Source organism: Brassica napus, chromosome A4 (genome assembly GCF_020379485.1).
Source record: "Brassica napus cultivar Da-Ae chromosome A4, Da-Ae, whole genome shotgun sequence".
Classification (NCBI taxonomy): domain Eukaryota; kingdom Viridiplantae; phylum Streptophyta; class Magnoliopsida; order Brassicales; family Brassicaceae; genus Brassica; species Brassica napus.
Window position 1 is genome coordinate 8,637,292 of NC_063437.1, and position 19,323 is coordinate 8,656,614.

At 31.7% G+C, this 19,323-nt stretch overlaps 3 protein-coding genes across 4 annotated transcripts; 2 read left to right on the top strand and 1 right to left on the bottom strand.

Annotated features, from left to right (window-relative positions):
- Positions 1 to 9,044: 9,044 nt before the first annotated feature.
- BNAA04G08550D lies at positions 9,045 to 9,744 on the top strand. Its single transcript, XM_013886317.3, has one exon. The coding sequence runs from the start codon at positions 9,218 to 9,220 to the stop codon at positions 9,575 to 9,577; it is 360 nt and encodes a 119-aa protein (XP_013741771.1). The 5' UTR covers positions 9,045 to 9,217; the 3' UTR covers positions 9,578 to 9,744.
- Positions 9,709 to 11,245, bottom strand: LOC106444892 (probable E3 ubiquitin-protein ligase RHC1A). Of its 2 annotated transcripts, XM_013886314.3 has the most exons (2): positions 10,134 to 11,213; positions 9,709 to 9,928 (listed from the first exon to the last, which is right to left on the bottom strand). In XM_013886314.3, the coding sequence occupies exons 1-2, from the start codon at positions 11,095 to 11,097 to the stop codon at positions 9,894 to 9,896; spliced, it is 999 nt and encodes a 332-aa protein (XP_013741768.2). In that variant the 5' UTR covers positions 11,098 to 11,213; the 3' UTR covers positions 9,709 to 9,893. The 2 variants fall into 2 exon arrangements, with proteins under 2 accessions (XP_013741768.2, XP_048633355.1); XM_048777398.1 differs by lacking the exon at positions 9,709 to 9,928 and having other exon boundaries at positions 9,999 to 11,245.
- A 2,052-nt stretch (positions 11,246 to 13,297) lies between these two features.
- Positions 13,298 to 14,489, top strand: LOC125607892 (ribulose bisphosphate carboxylase small subunit, chloroplastic 2). The gene is made up of 3 exons (XM_048777400.1): positions 13,298 to 13,690; positions 13,865 to 13,999; positions 14,094 to 14,489. The coding sequence occupies exons 1-3, from the start codon at positions 13,520 to 13,522 to the stop codon at positions 14,331 to 14,333; spliced, it is 546 nt and encodes a 181-aa protein (XP_048633357.1). The 5' UTR covers positions 13,298 to 13,519; the 3' UTR covers positions 14,334 to 14,489.
- Positions 14,490 to 19,323: the final 4,834 nt, after the last annotated feature.

Sequence of the window (19,323 nt, forward strand, 5' to 3'; positions counted from 1 at the left end):
AACTTTGACTTCGTGGAATATGTTAGTTTTGTGTTTGACAAAAAAGTTTAAAAAGCAATCAAAAATTTATTAAATTGTAAACTTCATATGCAGTCTTCTTATCTTAAAAAAAAAATGTAGACTGCGTATAAAGTCTACTTTTTTATTTTGGTCAAATGCAAAACCAACCCGTCGGATTTGAGAGTAGACTTCACAAGAAGTCTACACACCCGTAGACGTTCATTTCAATCTACTGATTTGAAGTCAAACTTGGTCAATTGCAAAACTAACCTCTTTCAAAAAAATTCAAACATGTAGACTACATATGAAGTCTAGTTCTGAAAGTCAAATCTTGGATGAATTCTGGTCAATTACAAAAAGTAACTTTTTTAAATTGTAGACCGAAAAGAAAGTCTACATGTACAAAATCACAACTTTTATTCAACTATAGAAAGCAACCCGTAAAATGGTCAATTGCAAAAACCAACCCAAAGAGTAGACCTATTTGACAGTCTACGTCTGTAAACTGAAAAGAACGTCTACATCTTTAGAGACTGAATATTAAGTTTGCATAGAAAAATCTATAAAAATGTGAATTTGTGTATTATTCATTAATTTTTTTCTAGATTTTTTGTTTGACAGTGTGTGTTAGTTAATCCTAATGGGTTTGAGTGATTTTGAAAAGAATTTTTTTTATAATTATGAAGGTATAATTCATTTGATTTGACAATGTTGTTAGCTAATAATTGTAGACGTATTTGTAAGTCTTCGTTTATAGTTTTGCTAGTAAGGCTGAGCTTGTTTCAAAGCTGAAGTCGGTGACTGTAGAATATAAATTTACATTCTCAGCATATAAGACAACGAAAACTCTGTATGTGGCTAAGTGTTGTGTTCAAGGATGTGGTTGGAAACTTAGAGCGAGTGTGAAGCATGGGCCAAAGACATTTTAGATGGCAAAATATTCGAAAAGGATGAAGAATCGGAAAGGTTAAAGAATGTTCATTATGCATGATGGCTGTACACATGGTAAACTTTTTGAAATGACACAAGAAAATTATGATCTGGACAACAAAATTGAGAAGATGGTGCTAACCTATTTCTTACCAAACATCATTTAAAACAAATGACTCCGAATAGGAAAATACTCCTCTTATGCCTGTCACGAATAATCGACAAGTACGGAACTTGATCGAGTTATCTAAGACACACTTTGTACGCCTTTGTGTATCAAGCATGCGCCAAATACACTAAATTTTTTGGATTGACTATATGTTAGATAATAAGTGTAGACGTTTTTGTAAATCTACAAATGTGGACTGCAGTTGAAGTCTACGTCATAAATTCTATTAAAAGTGTATTTGTGTATTATTCATCATATTTTTTCATGATTTAATTATTTTACAGTGTATGTTAGTAAAATTTTAATGGTCTTGGATGAATTTCACAATTTAATGTGTTATAATTATACATTTGATACTTATTGCAAATTGTTTTGATTAGTGTTATTCTTGAAAAATTTTGGGAAAATTTTGTATAGATTTTCTTCGTCTCACATGTGTGTTAGTTATTATTTTAGCTTATGGTGGTTTTACTTGTTTGGTTGGTTAGATCTTGTGAAAAAATTGATATCTAACAAAAAATTAATAATATCATACAAGTGAAAACAACTAAAAATGAATACAATGTTTATAGATTATGCATTAAAAAATTATTTAAAAATTAATATTTTATTATGAAAGTTATTACAGAGCAATATATTAAAAAGTATTCTTGAGTATGTTTGATTTTTCATAATCTTGATGCTTCAAATAAAGTCTTGGAAAAAGTACCTGCAAAATAAGATAGAGTTATGAGAAAAACATAAGATAAAAAATAAAATCATATTTTAGTAGACTTTTTATTAAGTCTACGTAAAGTTATTGTTTAGTAGACTTTAGTTGAAGTCTACACTAATGGAAAATTTTCATATCTAAAAGTGTGCATTTAGAAAATTTGAAAATACTTTGTTCTGGAAAATATTTCAAAAATGGTTTTTTGTCATCCTTGTAACAAAGCAAAAAGATAATGTATGAATCTATAAATTTAGTTCATTATAAACACAAAATATCTTATAATGAATATATGGAAAGCTTACATTTTTGGGAAGATGATTTGAAAACATTGGAAGAGAATACCTGCAAAATAAAATAAAATTATGAAAAATAAGATAAAAACTAAAATCATATTTGAGTAAACTTCTAATGAAATATGCTTAAAAGTCAAGGGTAGTAGACTTCATTTGAAGTCTACCAGCCGTATGTTTTAAGTAGATTTCAAATGAAGTCTACTCTATAAAAAAAAATAGATCTGAAAAATAAATACATTAAAAATATGAAATAAGTTTAAATCTAAAATACTTTTAAAATATGATTTAATAGACAAAATAGTTATAAATTAAAGACATATTAATATGAATTTTAATATGTAACTTTATTTGAATATAAATACTAGAACATATATTTTAAATCTATAGATGTAAACCTTATATTTCTAGGAGGAGAAGAGAACAACTATGGAAGAAAATACCTGCAAAATAAGATAAAATTATTAAAAAACATAGAAAAAAAAATTAAAGTCATATTTTTGTAGTCTGCTTAAACTTTGTGGTTTAGTAAACTTCATATGAAGTCTGCAAGCTTTAATAAACTTCTTTAGAAGTCTACACTGTCTAATAATTTTCAGATCTGAAAAAATTTATATATTTTGAAATGTGAAAATAATTTTAAATCTGAAAATACTTTACATAATAGAATTTATAAGGTAAACTAGTAGCAAATTAATGTAGAGAGCTTGATCTATAAATTTATTTGAATATAAACATGTAAATACATATTTAAAATCTATTAATCTAAAACTTACATTTTTAGAGGAGATGATGAAATCCATGAGTGATAATACCTACCAAAAAAGATAATATTGTGAGAAATAAACATAAAAATACACATTTAAAATCTATAGATCTAAAACTTACATTTTTCAAAGGAGAAGATGAAAACCATGAATCATAATATCTAAAATGACAAGATAATATTGTGAGAAAGACTTGAGAAAATTTTAGAGAGAAAGAAGATAATGAGAGAGATTTAGAAACAATTGAGAGAATTTTAGAGAGAAGAGAGAAAGTTTTAGAGAGAAAGGAGAGAGTTTTAAAAACTTGTGTAGCCACTTTAGAGAGAGATTGTATAAATTTTGTTTATATAGGGAGACAAAAATGTAACTAGGTTAAAATTTACGATACTGTAGACTTCGTTTGAAGTCTACTAAAATTAAAATTTTGGAGTAGATCTTACCTTAACATAGTAGACCTTTTTGGAAGTCTACTATAATAATTTAATTATTATTGTTTATTCTTTATTATTTTAATAATTTTAATATATGATTTATTAAATTTATTTTTTTATTTTTTAATAGTTATAGTATATGATTTCACTTTTTTATTCGTAAGGAACTTAACTTAGTTTAAATATAATGATTTTTTGTAAAACAAATTGAAAAATATAGACTGAAAAAGACGTCTTCAGATAAATAGACTTTATTGTAGGTCTACGAAACCCTAAACCACAAATCTCAAACCCTAAATGTTTTGCTTGATAATCAAAAAGTCTCATTTATACAAAATATAAACTACTAAACATTAATATGCAGATTTAAGTTAATAAAACAAAAAAAAAACAAAATCTAAAATCTAACCCTTTGAAATCAACTACTAAAAGACATAACATGTTAGAACCTTTTGTTTGTAAACTATGAACATAGTCTAACACATGATAACCAAATTAGTATATATTCTTCAAAATTGTTCGATTATATGAAATTTTAATTTATTTACTTCATATTATCCATTATATTGATGATTAGTTAAAAATATCACAATAATTATTTTTATACATTTTTAAAATTAAATTATTAGATCAAATTAGAGTGTAGACTACAAAACAAGTATATAAAGTAGACTTCGTAGGAAGTCTATATATATGTAGACTTCTTTTATTACGTGTAGACTTTCAAAGGATAGAAACGTAAAATACATTTCTTTTTTTTGTTTGGTCATAAGGGTTAAATAGTATTTTCACTACTCCTTTAGGTTGGTTTTGCATTTGACTGAAAGTGGGGTATACTTTTACATTTGACTTGAATATTTGGGTTGGTTTTAGCAAATGTCCCTTAAATATGCATTATTTTTTGTGAATAACAATTTTCCATAACTTTTAGCCAATAGAAATTCAATAAACACTATTAATTTTTTTGAAACTTACAATTTTTCATAAAATCATACATTGAAAAGGTAAAAAATGTATCTTTTTGAAACAAATTTTTTTTCCAAAACATACATCATTTAGGAACGGAGGGAGTAATTAACTAATGAAATATATACAAAGTATTTAATAAACCAAATAACATATAACAAATAACTGAATAAGTAAAGGATAACAATTAATAAACTAAGTAATAAACCAAGTAACAAACCAAGTAGGTAAAAATTTAAAATGAACTTGATATAACGATACTTGACTTGTACTTACGAGTAATAAAATCCGTTTACTTGTTACTCGACTTGATTGGAGTAAATACTTGTTTTTTCAAACCAAACCGAGTCAAGTAGCAAGTACAAACCGAGTATCAAGCATCTGCGCCCAGCTCTGCTTATGGTTACTAGGGCTTGCCCCGGGCTACGCCCGGGGTTTTTTCTTTACGTCATAATTTAAATTAAATTATTTTAATTTGGTATTTGAATATATATGTTATATGTGCTTTGACTGATTATAAAATATAAAATTAATCAAAAATAACTTTTTGTATCGAGAAAACTATAAAAAATAAGTGAGCCTTATTTACAATTCAAATATTCTTTATTTTATTTATTTAGGGTTACAGGAAAACTCTAAGATTCATTTAAATTAAATAAGAATAATTTAAACTGTTTCTGGCTATTAAATACATTCATCTATATTAAAATAAAATTATTTATTATAAAAACACACAGAAAGTAGAAATTAAATGGTTTGAATCATTGTCAGCCAAAACCCCCTATTGGGAGTTCATTATGCGATTTTTAAAAAAAAATTAGGTGTACATAAACTAAAAAGGGATTACATATGGATTGATTATCCTTCAGGCTCTTTCGATAAGTCAGTGTCCATATGTCAATCTAGGAATAACTAATTTCGCGTTACATGTGCATGTCAATTTTCTCAAGTTCTTCCTAGATTGACATAGAAGAAATCCGGTAACATAGAAGTAACCATTTTGTATAGTCACCTTTTTAAATATATCTGGACAGTGGCCATTTCGAACATAACATCAGAAAATATAATCAAGGAAGATTGTTTTGTATGTCATATATCGGAATATTTACAAAAGAAAAAGATCGACAATTATTGTTTGTAAAATATAATAAAATGTAGATACAATCTTCAAAAAGAATGGAGACCTTCCAATTGAACTTTTACGTAGCCATAGAGTTTTAAAATTCTCGGCTGATTCTTCTTGAGGAAGTTTCAAAGTGGGCATCATTGGCTCAGGCTGGCATGCAAGAATTTATTGATACCGACATGGAAATACATATGGATCTTGAGTAAGTTTAAGTTATCCTTTCAAAGGTGGACAAAGGGATGCGTGAATCCCTTCCAAAGCAGCACCTGCAGAAGAAGACTTGGCCGAAATAAGTTTTTAAACATTCTCAGCTTGCATAAGGTCTAAACACCCATTCAGAACACACATGAAGTCTAAACTCTCCTGGAACATGCACCGCATATCCAGCCAGAATGTAAAAGAAGATTCAGAATCTATAGGCTATAGCCAAAGCTCACCGATAAACTCTTAAACACATCAATAACCAAGACATCTGAAAATGGTTGTTTCTATTCATATTTTGGTTAGTTGACTTTGAAATTTTGGTTAAAATTCATACTGTTTGAAAATATTTTATGTTAAAGCCCCGGACTAATCAGTTACCAAACCGAACCGAATCGAGAACTAATGTTTTAAATTTTATGAACTTTTGAATCAAACTAAGCAAAAAATAAAAATTTTAGTTTGGTTTGGTTTAAAATCTCGGCCCTAGATAAGCTAGTTAGGGAGGAAGGAACCATGTTGGCCAATGTTTTTGTGTCTTTGTAGTTGAGATATATTGGTAATTTTCTTCTGGTTATTTTCTATTATGTTAATTATAGTTTTTTCTTTGTATCTATTAATTCTTCGCTTTCAACGCTTAATTTTCATCTCGTATGATATATTTTTTTAATTGTTTTATTCGAAAAATGGAATATATTTTTCTTGAAAAAATGCAATGTAACAGATAAGAAATTTTCTTATTTAAAAAGTGTAATATATTGAAAGTTTAAAAAGAGTATTACAGTATAAATAATGAATGCCAAAGGGATATTTTCAACAATAAGATTTTTTTAATTATTAAAAGTTTTTTTTTTGAAAAAATTATTGAAAGTGCTGCATATTTTACTGTTGAAAATGAGTATTATAATATAGATATTGAATGCGAGAAATATATTTACAAACTCAATTTATATTATATTTTATATATTAGAATTAAATATTGTGTTATCAACATACACATAACTACTGCTCTTTTGGTAACGTAGGATGCATGTAACATATACAACAAAAAAACATTGACCTCGTATTTTATTTTTCCTAGTCATCACATTGCCAAAATGTTATTACAAATTTAAAGAGCTAGAAGATGAAAACTGTTATATTGTAATAAACTCTTTCAAATGGACATTTGAAGGTAAGCAAACACTTGGAGGTTTGGATCGTACACATCGGGTATGTCAAATCAGTGTTCTTAAAGCAGCACACACCTGCCTCTCTTCTCTCTATCACTCCACTGCCATTCTCTTCTTTTTTCTCCTTAAGTACTCACCTGTATTGTGCAGAGCCAAGAAAACAGAGGATCCAACATGATAATATCACAATGACTTTTGAATCACGTTTTTACAGCCAATGACCAAATAATCTTAGTTTTTCACCAGGAAAAAGCTTACTTGATTGTTGGTTTATGTGGTCATATGCATTCATGGGAAATGTTTTTGGGTGCTCTAAAGAACAATTCGGAGTGGAGGTACGGTAAATGCTTTCAGCGAAATCAGATAAGTATATTTTATCATTAGGAGCCTAGGAGGTATATATTTTCTCAATAGATTTCACCGGTAACATAATAATAATAAAAAAAGAATGGAGAGGAAGCTGAAGGTGAAAGCTCAATTACGTTATTTTTTTCTCTTTAAGCAACAAACACTCAGTTACGTTTGATATGCTTCTAAACTACATTGATGGGTACAAACGTTTCTGAGTAAAGCTCGGCATTGTGTTGGAACTCGATGTAGCCAGTCACTAACACCTTGATCCGTATCAACGTCGAGATGGAGAACGGTAGTGGCTGCGCTAAGTACGACGATCCATCTACCAGCTCCACCTGAAAATTTTGGTATTTCATTAAGAATCTCAAACACTAAACACAAAGCAAAATTAAAGGATTTTTCCGGCAGCTAGAGGAAGAAAAGTCGTACCTTTCCGGCGTCTTGCCAAGTAACGCCCGTGAGCCATTCGAAGAAAGAGCGCTGCAAGTGGCGAACATCACCCATCAGCTCGCATTCTTGAATCTCTGAATTCCGAACACCTCACTGTACGGCTGAAACTGCGTCGATTTGGGGACGCCACTTCCGTACAGGTTTCGATCACGTCGCTGGCTAAGTTCTAAGCCAGATTCTGGTCTAATGAATCTATATCGATCAGGAGATACTCTGCCGTTTAGGTAAACCAAAAGTATCAAACCCGGTCTGAAGCCACATATACTTTTTATACGTGTTAAACCCGGACAGTGATATACCTTGGAGAAGTGTCGATTGTACATAGCAAGAATCATTAGAACGTGGTCAAGTTAAGTAGTATGAGTAGTTAATAATAGTATGAGATAGGAGATGGAAGATAAGAAAACGTACCTTTTCATCAAGTAGGAGCATGTCAACCCCATGAGCTCTCCTCCCTCTTTGAGATTGGTTTGGTTGCCGATTGAAAAGCACGACCTGACTTCAGATCCGAAAACATGACTGGAGAGGACACCTTTATTGCAATCTCTGTTTGTAAGGACGAAGTATAATGAAGAGGATGAAGCAGGGCTATTTGGAGAAGTCTTTATCACTTATTTATAGTATCAAACATTAGGGGTTTTCGAAGCGGTGGTGAGAAAGGATAATTAAACTCTACGTAGTGGGAGAAGCTTAATGACATATTTCAATGAGGATTACAATAATTATACAGACGTTTACACATCTGCTGTGTAAAATAGGGCAACGGAGAAGACGAAAGGTTAGAAGAGTCGGATGGGTCAAAATTGGGCTGGAAAGAAAATAACAGAGGTTGGTTTATATGTTTCTCTGACCCAATTTGATGGTTTCATTTTTGTAAACGAAAACGTAGAGATTTATAAAGAGACATGTGTCATTGTTTGTCTCTTGCCTACTCTTCTTTTCTAAACGATTGGGCTTATGGGCCAAATCTCATTCACGGATCAAGAATAAAAAAAATCTGATTAAGATCGATTTGACGTGTCACAAAACTGTCTCTGATTGGTCAGAATTAAAAATCTGACGTGGACAGCTTCTATGCTCTTTATATGTTGCTTTTAGTATAGTATAGATTTACTAAGTTTTAATATTCATATGTTCATGTGATCTTATTTCTCTTGTATTTACGTTACGCATTTTATAGGTTTTGTCATGATAAATACTATTATCGTTTTAGTGTAAATAATTTATTTCTTTTGTACAGAAGCATATTATGAGTTTAGACCTATTAATAAAATTTAATTTATGATTGCTGGAATGAATTTTTTTTAATGAATCTACAATAAATTAAATTAACGAATATGTATATTAAGCAAAAAAAATGAAAAGACAAATTACCATTAATAAGAATTAACTTTCTGTAAATTTAAGGGTACTTTTAGAAGAAATCATTTAAATTTTCATTAAACAAAAAAAAACAGGAATGTTTCTCATATTAAAGATATTGAAATGCTTGTTGGATCTGGATTCGGACATCCTAAATCCCTAGTGACAATAAGAGTCGGCCCGGAAACAAAATATAAACACAAGACAAGGTTTGGCTTTGGCTTTTAGTCCTCAAAGAAAAATATTCCGGAGAGAGAGAGAGAGAACAGCGGTACCGAATCTAAGCGATGTCGGATCCTTACGAGAGGGCGAAGGGTGGAAGGTTAGCGTTTAAAGGAGGCGATCTAGCCACCATCAAAAAGAAGAAGCCAAAGAAGAAGAAGAAGAACAAGGATAAGCTCGACGACGGCGCCGCCCCCAATGTTGAAAAGATGACTCCCGACGACGGTCCGGCCACTTCCTCCGCCGCAGCAGATGGTAAAGACAACGATATCTATTCAATCGACGCCGCGAAGAAGAGGAAGTACGATGAGCTTTTCCCCGTGGAGGCGAAGAAGTTCGGTTACGTTCCTAAATCGAACTTCGATTCGGTTGCGGAGGCTCTCGACGATCGGGTCAAGAAGAAGGCCGACCGCTACTGCAAGTAGAATCATCTCTTTTGTTGAATCTACTCAACTTTTATTTGGGTTTCGTACTCTCCTATAAGCTAGTTTTTGCAGCGATGCGAAATTTGCATATTATGTTTGTTGAATTTTATATTCTGATTGGAACTTGTTACTTTGGAATCCAAAGTAGTGGTTGTTATTTGGTATTATTCCTTTGAATTTGCAGATAACAGATGGGACATGCCATGTGTGAAATCTCTAGGTTTTGTCATTAATATATGTTTTAGTGTTATGTTCTACATTTCCTCAATTGCTCACTGCATTTTCTTCCCACTGGGTAATGGACGAGTCCAAGAAGCTATAGGATATTACAGTGACGCCACTGCAACTGAGCTGCAGGAAGAATCAGAGATATAAGTTTAGTTGTCTTTCTCATTTAAATAGTTCTGTTACCCCTAGCATGAAAGGTGAAACGTTAGCCAGAATTTATTATTATTATTGTTTTTCGGACAGCTTCTATACATATGTTCTTAGCAAATGATAGACACTTTTTTTTGTTTCCCCTGAAATATTCAGTTTTTTTTTTAGCTCCTGTTACCTCGAGTATTCCTGTGCGCTGTTTCTTCTGGACTAACCCTCTGATACCTTGCTCTAGAAGGCCCCATGTTCCAGAACTGCATCCATCTAGGGCGCCTTCTTTCAGGTACCTCTTCTCTAGTAGAATCGCTCCTTTCCTGAGAATCTGTAACGGTGTTGTTGACCGGAGGAGGCAGATCACGGCGGCAGATTGGGCATGAATTGTGAAGCCTTAGCCATGGAGTTATACAGTTTTTATGGTAAATATGTTTACATGGTAGTTCGGTAGCTTCCCCGCCAGGAACGAAGTCCTCCATGCACACCGTGCATTGGGACGTGTCGTTGGTTAGATGTTTTGATGTGATCGTTACCGTCGGTAGGGCGTCGATGGTGGGTTCTGGTGCAGGTGGTGGTCCAGGCCTATCGTCTTGCGTTAGCTGTTCGATCAGCTGTTCTAAACCTGACCCTCCAGTAAAGAAATCACGTGGGTTCATACGCCTGGGTGGTGCTGGCTCAATCCTGTTTCCAAGTGGACTGGTTGGATCAGTGGGCCGTAGTATTACATATGTTCTTCTTGGTGGAGGTAAACCGCCATCGTTATCATTGTCAAGGCTGTGGCGTCGACGATGGTGCGGTAGGGGTGTTGTTGGTTCGTGTTCCACGTTTCTGGACCTTGCCCTGAGAAATGGGTCTTCACCGAATCTACCTATGATTGGAGGATCAAACATGAGGGACAGAGCTTCGAGAAGGCGTGTCTCAGGAGAAGCATCTAAAGGTGGAGCGGCATGAGTGAAAGTCACCCGAGGCCGTCTCATCTCGATTTCCACAACGAATTGCCTTAAGCATCGAGGGCACGCGATCTCTAATGGGTTTGATGATGCAATCCTGACCGTACGATGACAGTGGTAGCACCAGTAGAGGCCAAAAGTCCTGAATGCGCCATTGGGTGCACCATCGGTCCGTCTTATTGGCACACTCAATGACATGATTCGAAGAAGTAACTGTTATACACCAGACATAAATACTTGCACATTTATAGATAATCTTTGAAGGTTGAATGAAGCAATTAAGCCAGGCATATTCCGTTCATATAGAGGTCGTGTTTTGTCTGGAAGGCAAAGAATGAGAAGAATGAAGACGCAATGCTCATTTCTTCTGGTTTTTCTTATTCTATTTAGATTGCCTCAAGTTAAAGGCTAGAATCATTTATTAGATCAAGTCAATTAAAGAGATTGGCCGTATTGTTTAACTACAGTAGATATAGAGGAAAAGAAACAATCGTCGAGTTTAACATAAAACTAGAGTTTGACCCGCACATTCGTGCGGATATTTTTCATTTTATGAATGTATACTTTTGATTTATTATAAATATTTAAGTATATAATTTTAATTTTAGTGTTATATATTGTGAATATAAATCTATTATTTTAGTAAATTGTATATATGGTAGCATCCATCATATTATTTTAATAAATTTTATTGATATAGAATATTTTTTGGATGCTATGATATTAATTTTTGTTTTTTTTTGTTATTCAATTAAGACTTCAAAATATTAGATTACTTTAATTTTTATAACATAGTTTGTTTTTTCGTGTTACATTTCAAGAAGTTATTCTTTATTATCTATGATTATACCTTTTGAAAAATTTAAACATTATCATTTTAAGTTTGCATACTTATTTTTAAATTTTATATTTTGTCAAAATTGTTTGGAAAATTACACAACTATATTTGAGCTGGGAGATTATATGATTTTCGAAATGTTTTTGTTACTAAATTAATATATTATTTTATATAAATAATTTTAATTTCGGTAATATTTTTATATATCTCTCAGAATATTTTTATAATTAATATAAATATTAAAATTAAAATTTGATTTATCATTAATATTTTGAATGAATTATTAAAATTTCATAGTTTTCTAATAATATATTTTTAAATAGTATATGAACTAAAGGTTAGTATTAAACCATTATATTTTTGTATATTAATTTTTTTTAAACAATATATTGTTGAGAGTTTCAAAATAAAAAAATAAAATAATATATAGTTGTAGATATAAAAGTTTAACCTATGTTAATAAATTTATTTTTGTAAAAAATGTAATATAGTTTACGAATTTTAATGATGAGTGATAATTTATTTAAATGAAAATATTTTAAAAATAAAATAGATAAATCTACCCATATTTAATTCATATAGTACTTCTATTTTAATATAATACATAATATAACAAAATATATATAAAAATAGTATAGAATTTTATTTTCTTGTTTTATAATAAATTTTTAATTAACATTGAATTATAAAGTTATATTAGTATTTACGAAATTAATTAAGTGTTATTTTATAAAAATATTTAGAAGGTTAGTAGGATTTTGTTAGATTTTTTCTCAATAGAATTTGTTATACTTAAAAATAAATTGATATTTATATTTGTTTTATTATTAATGTAAATAATAAAATATGTCATATTAAGTAGTTTTTTAGATGGTTCTAGTATGACTTGTTAATAGTAGATAAAAAAATAGATTCTATTTTAATAGATTAAATATTATTCTTTAGAAGACGAAGCATGAGATCGATGACAACGCAATGCTCATTTCATCTGGTTTTTCTGTCCTTGCCTCAATTGGTTACTGTTACAGATGTTAATAAATGAGTAATTACCAATAGGATACCCTAAGTTTTTCCAAACTTTCAAACCCAAAACTTACTCTATTTGACTTAAGAGCATTTCTAAGAGCAATGTTACTTTTAGAGCATTTCTAAGAGCAATGTTACTTTTAAAGTTTAGTGAACTTTAAATTTGAGGTTTAAGAGCATGTCCAATGGTTAGAAGACAGACTTACAGTTTAACTACCGTGTTCAGTTACCAATCGGGCCCACTATATAATATTGTTTCCCTTCTTCGTTTATCGACGTTAGCATTAACAGTGTACTCCTTGCTCACAACTAAGTAGCTCATAACTTGTAATAGTTATAATACTAAATGTGATCTTATTAATTAACTGAATCAAACTAAGCCAATAGTTAGGAGTTCCACTAACATTAAAGAGTAGGCCATGTGTTTGATTTGTCGTCTCCCAATAGGAAGGAACCAAAAGCATCGGCTCAAGTGGAGGCCAGCAGTAAATCAGTAACCATATATACACACATTCATACATTTTAATGCAAGATAAGATAATAGCATTTCTGCCACGTGGCCTTAACATAGTGGTCAGTATCGATAAGGGTCTCAACACCTTTCTTTAATCATGTGGCAGTTAACGACGTTATCATGAAATCTGGACCCTCTGGTTATTAGGGCCTTTTCCTCTTGCGGTTCTCGTTATATATAGATAACCAAAGCGATAGACAAACAAGTAAGTTAAGAGAAAAGAAGAAGAAGAAGAAGTAGTAATGGCTTCCTCTATGCTTTCCTCCGCTGCTGTGGTTACCTCCCCGGCTCAAGCCACCATGGTCGCTCCATTCACCGGCTTGAAGTCATCCGCTGCATTCCCAGTCACCCGCAAAGCAAACAACGACATTACTTCCATTGCAAGCAACGGAGGAAGAGTTAGCTGCATGAAGGTAAATATCTCTAGAATAATTGCAGGCCTGTCCTTTATTACACGTAACTGGTGCATTCGAACATGAATCCCATTGAAAAGTGTATATAACGTACCTAGGATCAATAAATGTCCAAAACAATATATACAAACGTGACTTAGTATTCACCAACTGGAAATGTGATTTAATTTGTAGGTGTGGCCACCAGTTGGAAAGAAGAAGTTTGAGACCCTCTCTTACCTTCCTGACCTTACCGAAGTTGAATTGGGTAAGGAAGTCGACTACCTTCTCCGCAACAAGTGGATTCCTTGTGTTGAATTCGAGTTGGAGGTAATAAAAACAGAAGTTTTGTTTTTTGGATCTAAACATCTTTTATCACATAATCTCAATCCTGATTTTGATTGGAATTCTCACGTGTGTGTAGCACGGGTTTGTTTACCGTGAGCACGGAAGCACCCCCGGATACTACGATGGCCGTTACTGGACAATGTGGAAGCTTCCCTTGTTCGGATGCACTGACTCTGCTCAAGTGTTGAAGGAAGTCCAAGAATGCAAAACGGAGTACCCTAACGCTTTCATCAGGATCATCGGATTCGACAACAACCGTCAAGTCCAGTGCATCAGTTTCATCGCCTACAAGCCACCAAGCTTCACCGGTGCTTAATTTGCTATGACATTCACATAATAATCTCTGCTCATTTCATTTCCAATTGTCTGTTTCTTTTCCCTTTGGTTTTCTGTTTCTCAGACATTCTATATCGGATTGTCAAATGTGTGATTGTGAACATGTAATCTCTATATTGCTTCTTCGTCTTGGTTACTTTCCGATGGCTATTAGGTTTTCAACTCTTATTGGGATAAGAAGCCAGTCAAAATAACTTAACAAAACAGGTTAGATAATGTTAGTGGTATATTTTGTAGAATAAGAAAACAGGCAAACAGCAGTACCTAGGAATATAATTTCAGATGAAGTTAGTTAGGTCATCAAAGATTCAAATAACAATCATTTATCTTTTTATCATCACATTCACAATAGTATCATATACGGGTTTATGTTTATTTAATACAGATTACAATTCATTCATAAAATGGTCATCATTTGATAGTTTACACTTCTTACGTGGACTTTATGAGATCTTTTGTACACACTACTGGTAGACATTGAAAATAAGATACATATATATATATATATATCAACTACTTCCTAGAAAACAAAGATATATGTATCTTTGTTCTTATTTTTGTTAATTCTTTTGAAGGAAAAAGATAACTAAATTTTCTACTTTTCTATAATACCCACACACATTGTTAACCACTGGGGGAAAGGATGGTCCACTTGAAATCTTTGATGGACACATTTGTGGACGGTGTGCATACATAGGGCATGTCGATAAGAATAAGTTATCATAATATTTAACAAATACTAAGTGAAAATCCGCGTCTTGCGGCAGATGAACATTATATAATATATATATTATGTATTATATGTTCTTTTACCTTTTATGAAATAATAAAGAACAAATAAAAATTCATTAACTATTATGTATATAATTAAACTGGTATAATAAATTATATTAACCCAAACAATCATTTTTCTATTTTATATGGTATATAATTCAATTTAAATGATATTAACATATATATATATAATATATTTTAATATTGATATCTATCTATTAAATGATATTTTTACTCATAATATTTATTGATATCTATTAAACATTTTCAAAAATATAAATATTTTTATAACAAAAACTTTAAATCGTTGATAACAAAATTTTCACTGTGAAATTAATAATTTTATTAATTTATATATTTTTTTAAAAAAAATCAATGCAATATTTTAAGTTTAAATATTAATTTTTCAATAGTTGTTCAAATATTTATCAAGAAAAACAAATTCAAAACAAATTTCAAAATTAAAATATTTCTGTATTTTATATGGTATATAGTTTAATTTAAAAGATATTAATATATATATCTTTTAATCTTAATATTTATTAAATGAAACTTTTTAATTATATTATTTTGTAATCATTTGTATCTTATCATAGCAAAAATCTTAAACAATGGATCACAATAATTTGAATGTGAGAGTTCTAACAAATTTAATAATTGATAGTCATTTAAAAAAAACAGATACAGAAAATTCTAAATTTTTATTATATGGTTAATGTGGTTATTTAATTTATTTTAATAATTTTAAATAAAACAAATATGATAGATGATAAAATAATTTTTATTAAATCTGTATTATTAATTTTCATATATACTTTAGCCACATTAGAAAATTTTGTAATTTTTATTTAAGGAAAGAATGCAGAATATTAATGATGAATTATGATTAGTTTAATAAAAAACTTATTATATATTTAGATGAACTAATCTATTTTTTTAGGATTCTGAAACTTATTATGGTGATGACACATGTCTACCTCAAATGTTGTATTACTTTTCTTTTAATATATAAGAGATACACACACACACGTGAAACCCCCGCAAGTCGCCCTAGAGACCTTTTCTCTCTGGCACACCGCCCAAGGCGCCGTTTCAAGGTCACCCTCCGATCTCCATGGATTCACACTGCAAGGTCTTCTCTGTCATCGTCTCCGTCCAAAGCTCCATTTAAGAAGCTATGCTTCTCCTCGTCGGGACTCCACCCTTGTTAACCCGAAGCGTTTCAAGGAGAGGTGAAGAACTCTTGAAAGCTCAAAGGTCGAGCCTTTCATCTGTCTCTGTGTTTTCCACGCCTAGTTTGTTGCCTCCGGTGAGAACTCGCATTTCCAATGTCTCAGGCCCTGCTTTCGTTTCAGTGACGAAGAGCCCTCCTTCACTACCATCTAAGCCGGAGCCTCCAGATCTGGTTCCGGTGGAGCAGCTACAACACTTGTTTGAAGCTCTCTCTCCACCAGATCTGCCGCTTGAAGCTCTCTCTCCGCCAGAACCGCCAGACCCTCCTGACGTACCTGTCGTTGGTAATATGATTCTTTGCTGGTGCGTTAACTGGAGTTCTAAATGTTCCTTTCCCAGCAGGCTTGTCATTGTGTTTGTTGCTGCAACATTGGTCTCTCTTTCTCGCCCATTAATCCAGGTTTTATCTCAGAGATTTTCTAACTTAATGTTAGGTGATGAGTTGATATCCTTAGTTTGGTATCTTGAACTCTCTTGTGGTTTGTCTCTGTGTCTGGCCTTGGCCTTGGTGCGCCCCTTTACTGCAGTATGCAGTCCTTTTACTGCTTTATGCAGTTCTACCTTTGTGTTACTCAAGTCATTATCTGTTCAGTTGTGGCAGCTTAATGGAGTGATGCCTCACATATCAATTCATCATGTGAATCAGGTTTTGTTGGACAGTTATTGTCTGGTTTCCTCCTTTATGGAGGTTGTTCCTCTCCCAATTTCATCATCTACCTTGTGTGGTTTTGTTGCAGGGGGTCTAATATTGAAGATTAGAAATTCTTCTAACACTGAAGTTCTAATCAAAGGCTTTGTAGCTATGTTGAAGATTGTTGATTGTGCACTTGCTGCTGCTTCAATCCTGGGAGTTATATTACTGATTGTGGTCTCTAATTTCCAAGGCTTCGTCTCACTTTACAGCTCGATGGTCGTTGAGATCAGAGGACTTATTGACGTCATTAGTTGTTTAAGCGTTTTTTATGCCCCTATCCTTCTATGTTGTATTTGTTTCCTTGTAATAGATGTTTGTTTAGCCTGGATGGCTCTGTTTTCATGTTCCATAAACACTTTCTCCAGTCATTGAGAGTAAGAATCCATAAAAGTCGAGGTTTGTCTAAAAAAAAAAAAAAAAAAAAAACACACACACACACACATATATATATATTTCTTAATTGTAGTTAAGTAAAACATTGCTGCGTTGCAAATGTGAACTAGAACATCTACATAAACAAGACCTTTTAACAACTGAATATTTACTTTAAGTAAATAGAAGTTTGTTTGCAGGAAAAAAAAGGAAAAAAGAAATATAATTTAAAAATAAGGAAAATTTTCTGGGAAGAACTTGTGATGCAGGTTTAGGTTTTCTATACAAGGAGCATGAGCCTTATAAAGAATAATGGACTTTGGAGAATAAGAAAACCGATAGAGATTTGTGTGCTTGTGTGATCAAGCGTTTGGTGTCATTGCTGTCCGCTAGGTGTTAACAAACTTTGAGAGAATTCTAGAATTGAATTCTAGGCTCTTGGGGATTTTTAGATTACGATTAGGTTATCCTAATGAGTTCTTGCAATAGAAAACAACGGCATTTTAGGAGGATTGTACTTGATTTACGGGTTTACAAATTAGTTGTATTTGTTTTTATTCTAGTAAACTGGAAAATAATGTTTTCGGCACTTTACTCTAGCCTCATTCACACTTTCAATTGGTATCAAAACATGTTTCCGATAGGCCTGAGATTTTGGGTAATCAGGTTCGTTCTGAGTAGTTTGGTTATTTGAAAAATGTATCCAAATAGTGTTTGGTCGATGTATTGTTCAGTTTCGGATCGGTTAAATTTTTTGATGAAACTAACCATATATAACCCAAAAATGGGTAAAATTTGGTTCGGTTAAATATTACCCTATTTAACTAAAAACTGAAACTAGACTTGTTACCCAAACGACATCTGATTAACCAAAAAAAAAAAAAACTCTAGAAAATGAAATGTTAAATGAAACCAGACTCATTAATCAAAATGTCAAAGCAAAACAAGCCAGGAAATAAAACATAATTTCCAACACAGAAAATGAAACAAACATAGCTCCATGAAACAAAGTTTTCAAATCACACCAGAAACAGAAAATACTTGAAGTCTTAAACAAGAAGAACACAAACTATCAAAGTACTTGAAATATTGTCTTTTTAGCACAAAATGAGTCAGCCACTCGTCCAGAGTTCACTCCTTACTCTATGTTGTATTCAGTTTCAAACTCTAGGATAAAACAAAGAATACCATAAGTGTTCAAAACTTCAATAATCAAGATTATATTTGGAAGTTCTGATCATGACACATTGCAACCAAACTCTAGAATCAGCTTAAGTCTAGTTGAAGATTAGAAATTTTTAACTTGTTGCGATTTTACCGAGTTTGGAAATGATGCTGTTGTACACTTCAAGTCAGATGCTGAGGTTGGAGAGTTTGACGAAGATTCGGATTCATGTCCGTCTGATTATTCTTCGGATTATGGGTAGATTAACATATTTAGAAAATCTGTAATCATATATTTAACTTTCAATTGTGTAGTTTTTTTATGTATTGGTTGTTGGAGTTGAATAAAATATTTGTATTTTTTTGGTTGTTGGCCTTAAGAAATTTACAATGTATTCCAAAATTATTTAATATTCAAAAATTTCTTTATTTCGTCGGTATTCTGTCGGTATATTCAAACGAAATTCCAACAAAAACACTTATATTGGTGTTTCGGTATGGGGTTTCATTTCCATCGGAATTATACCAACGGAATATACCAATGTCGTCGGAATTTTGTCGGAATATTCCGATGGAATTCCAGCGAATAAATGTTTCCGATATGATTCAGTTAATATTAATGTAAAACCGGATACCTATGAGGTCAAAAAACCACATATTAAGTGTATAATAGGATGTGAGTTAAAAATCATTCCATTTTTACAAGTTATAAAATCCTCTACAAATATATCTC

Bases quoted from the DNA above. Each gene is read 5' to 3' on its own strand.
- LOC106444892 (XM_013886314.3), bottom strand. From the start codon at position 11,097: ATGTCATTGAGTGTGCCAATAAGACGGACCGATGGTGCACCCAATGGC. The intron at 9,929-10,133 runs GTAACAGGAGCT...TTCTTCCTGCAG, and splicing joins AGCGCACAGGAATACTCGAG to CTCAGTTGCAGTGGCGTCAC.
- LOC125607892 (XM_048777400.1), top strand. From the start codon at position 13,520: ATGGCTTCCTCTATGCTTTCCTCCGCTGCTGTGGTTACCTCCCCGGCT. The intron at 13,691-13,864 runs GTAAATATCTCT...TTTAATTTGTAG, and splicing joins GAAGAGTTAGCTGCATGAAG to GTGTGGCCACCAGTTGGAAA. The intron at 14,000-14,093 runs GTAATAAAAACA...ACGTGTGTGTAG, and splicing joins GTGTTGAATTCGAGTTGGAG to CACGGGTTTGTTTACCGTGA.
- BNAA04G08550D (XM_013886317.3), top strand. From the start codon at position 9,218: ATGTCGGATCCTTACGAGAGGGCGAAGGGTGGAAGGTTAGCGTTTAAA.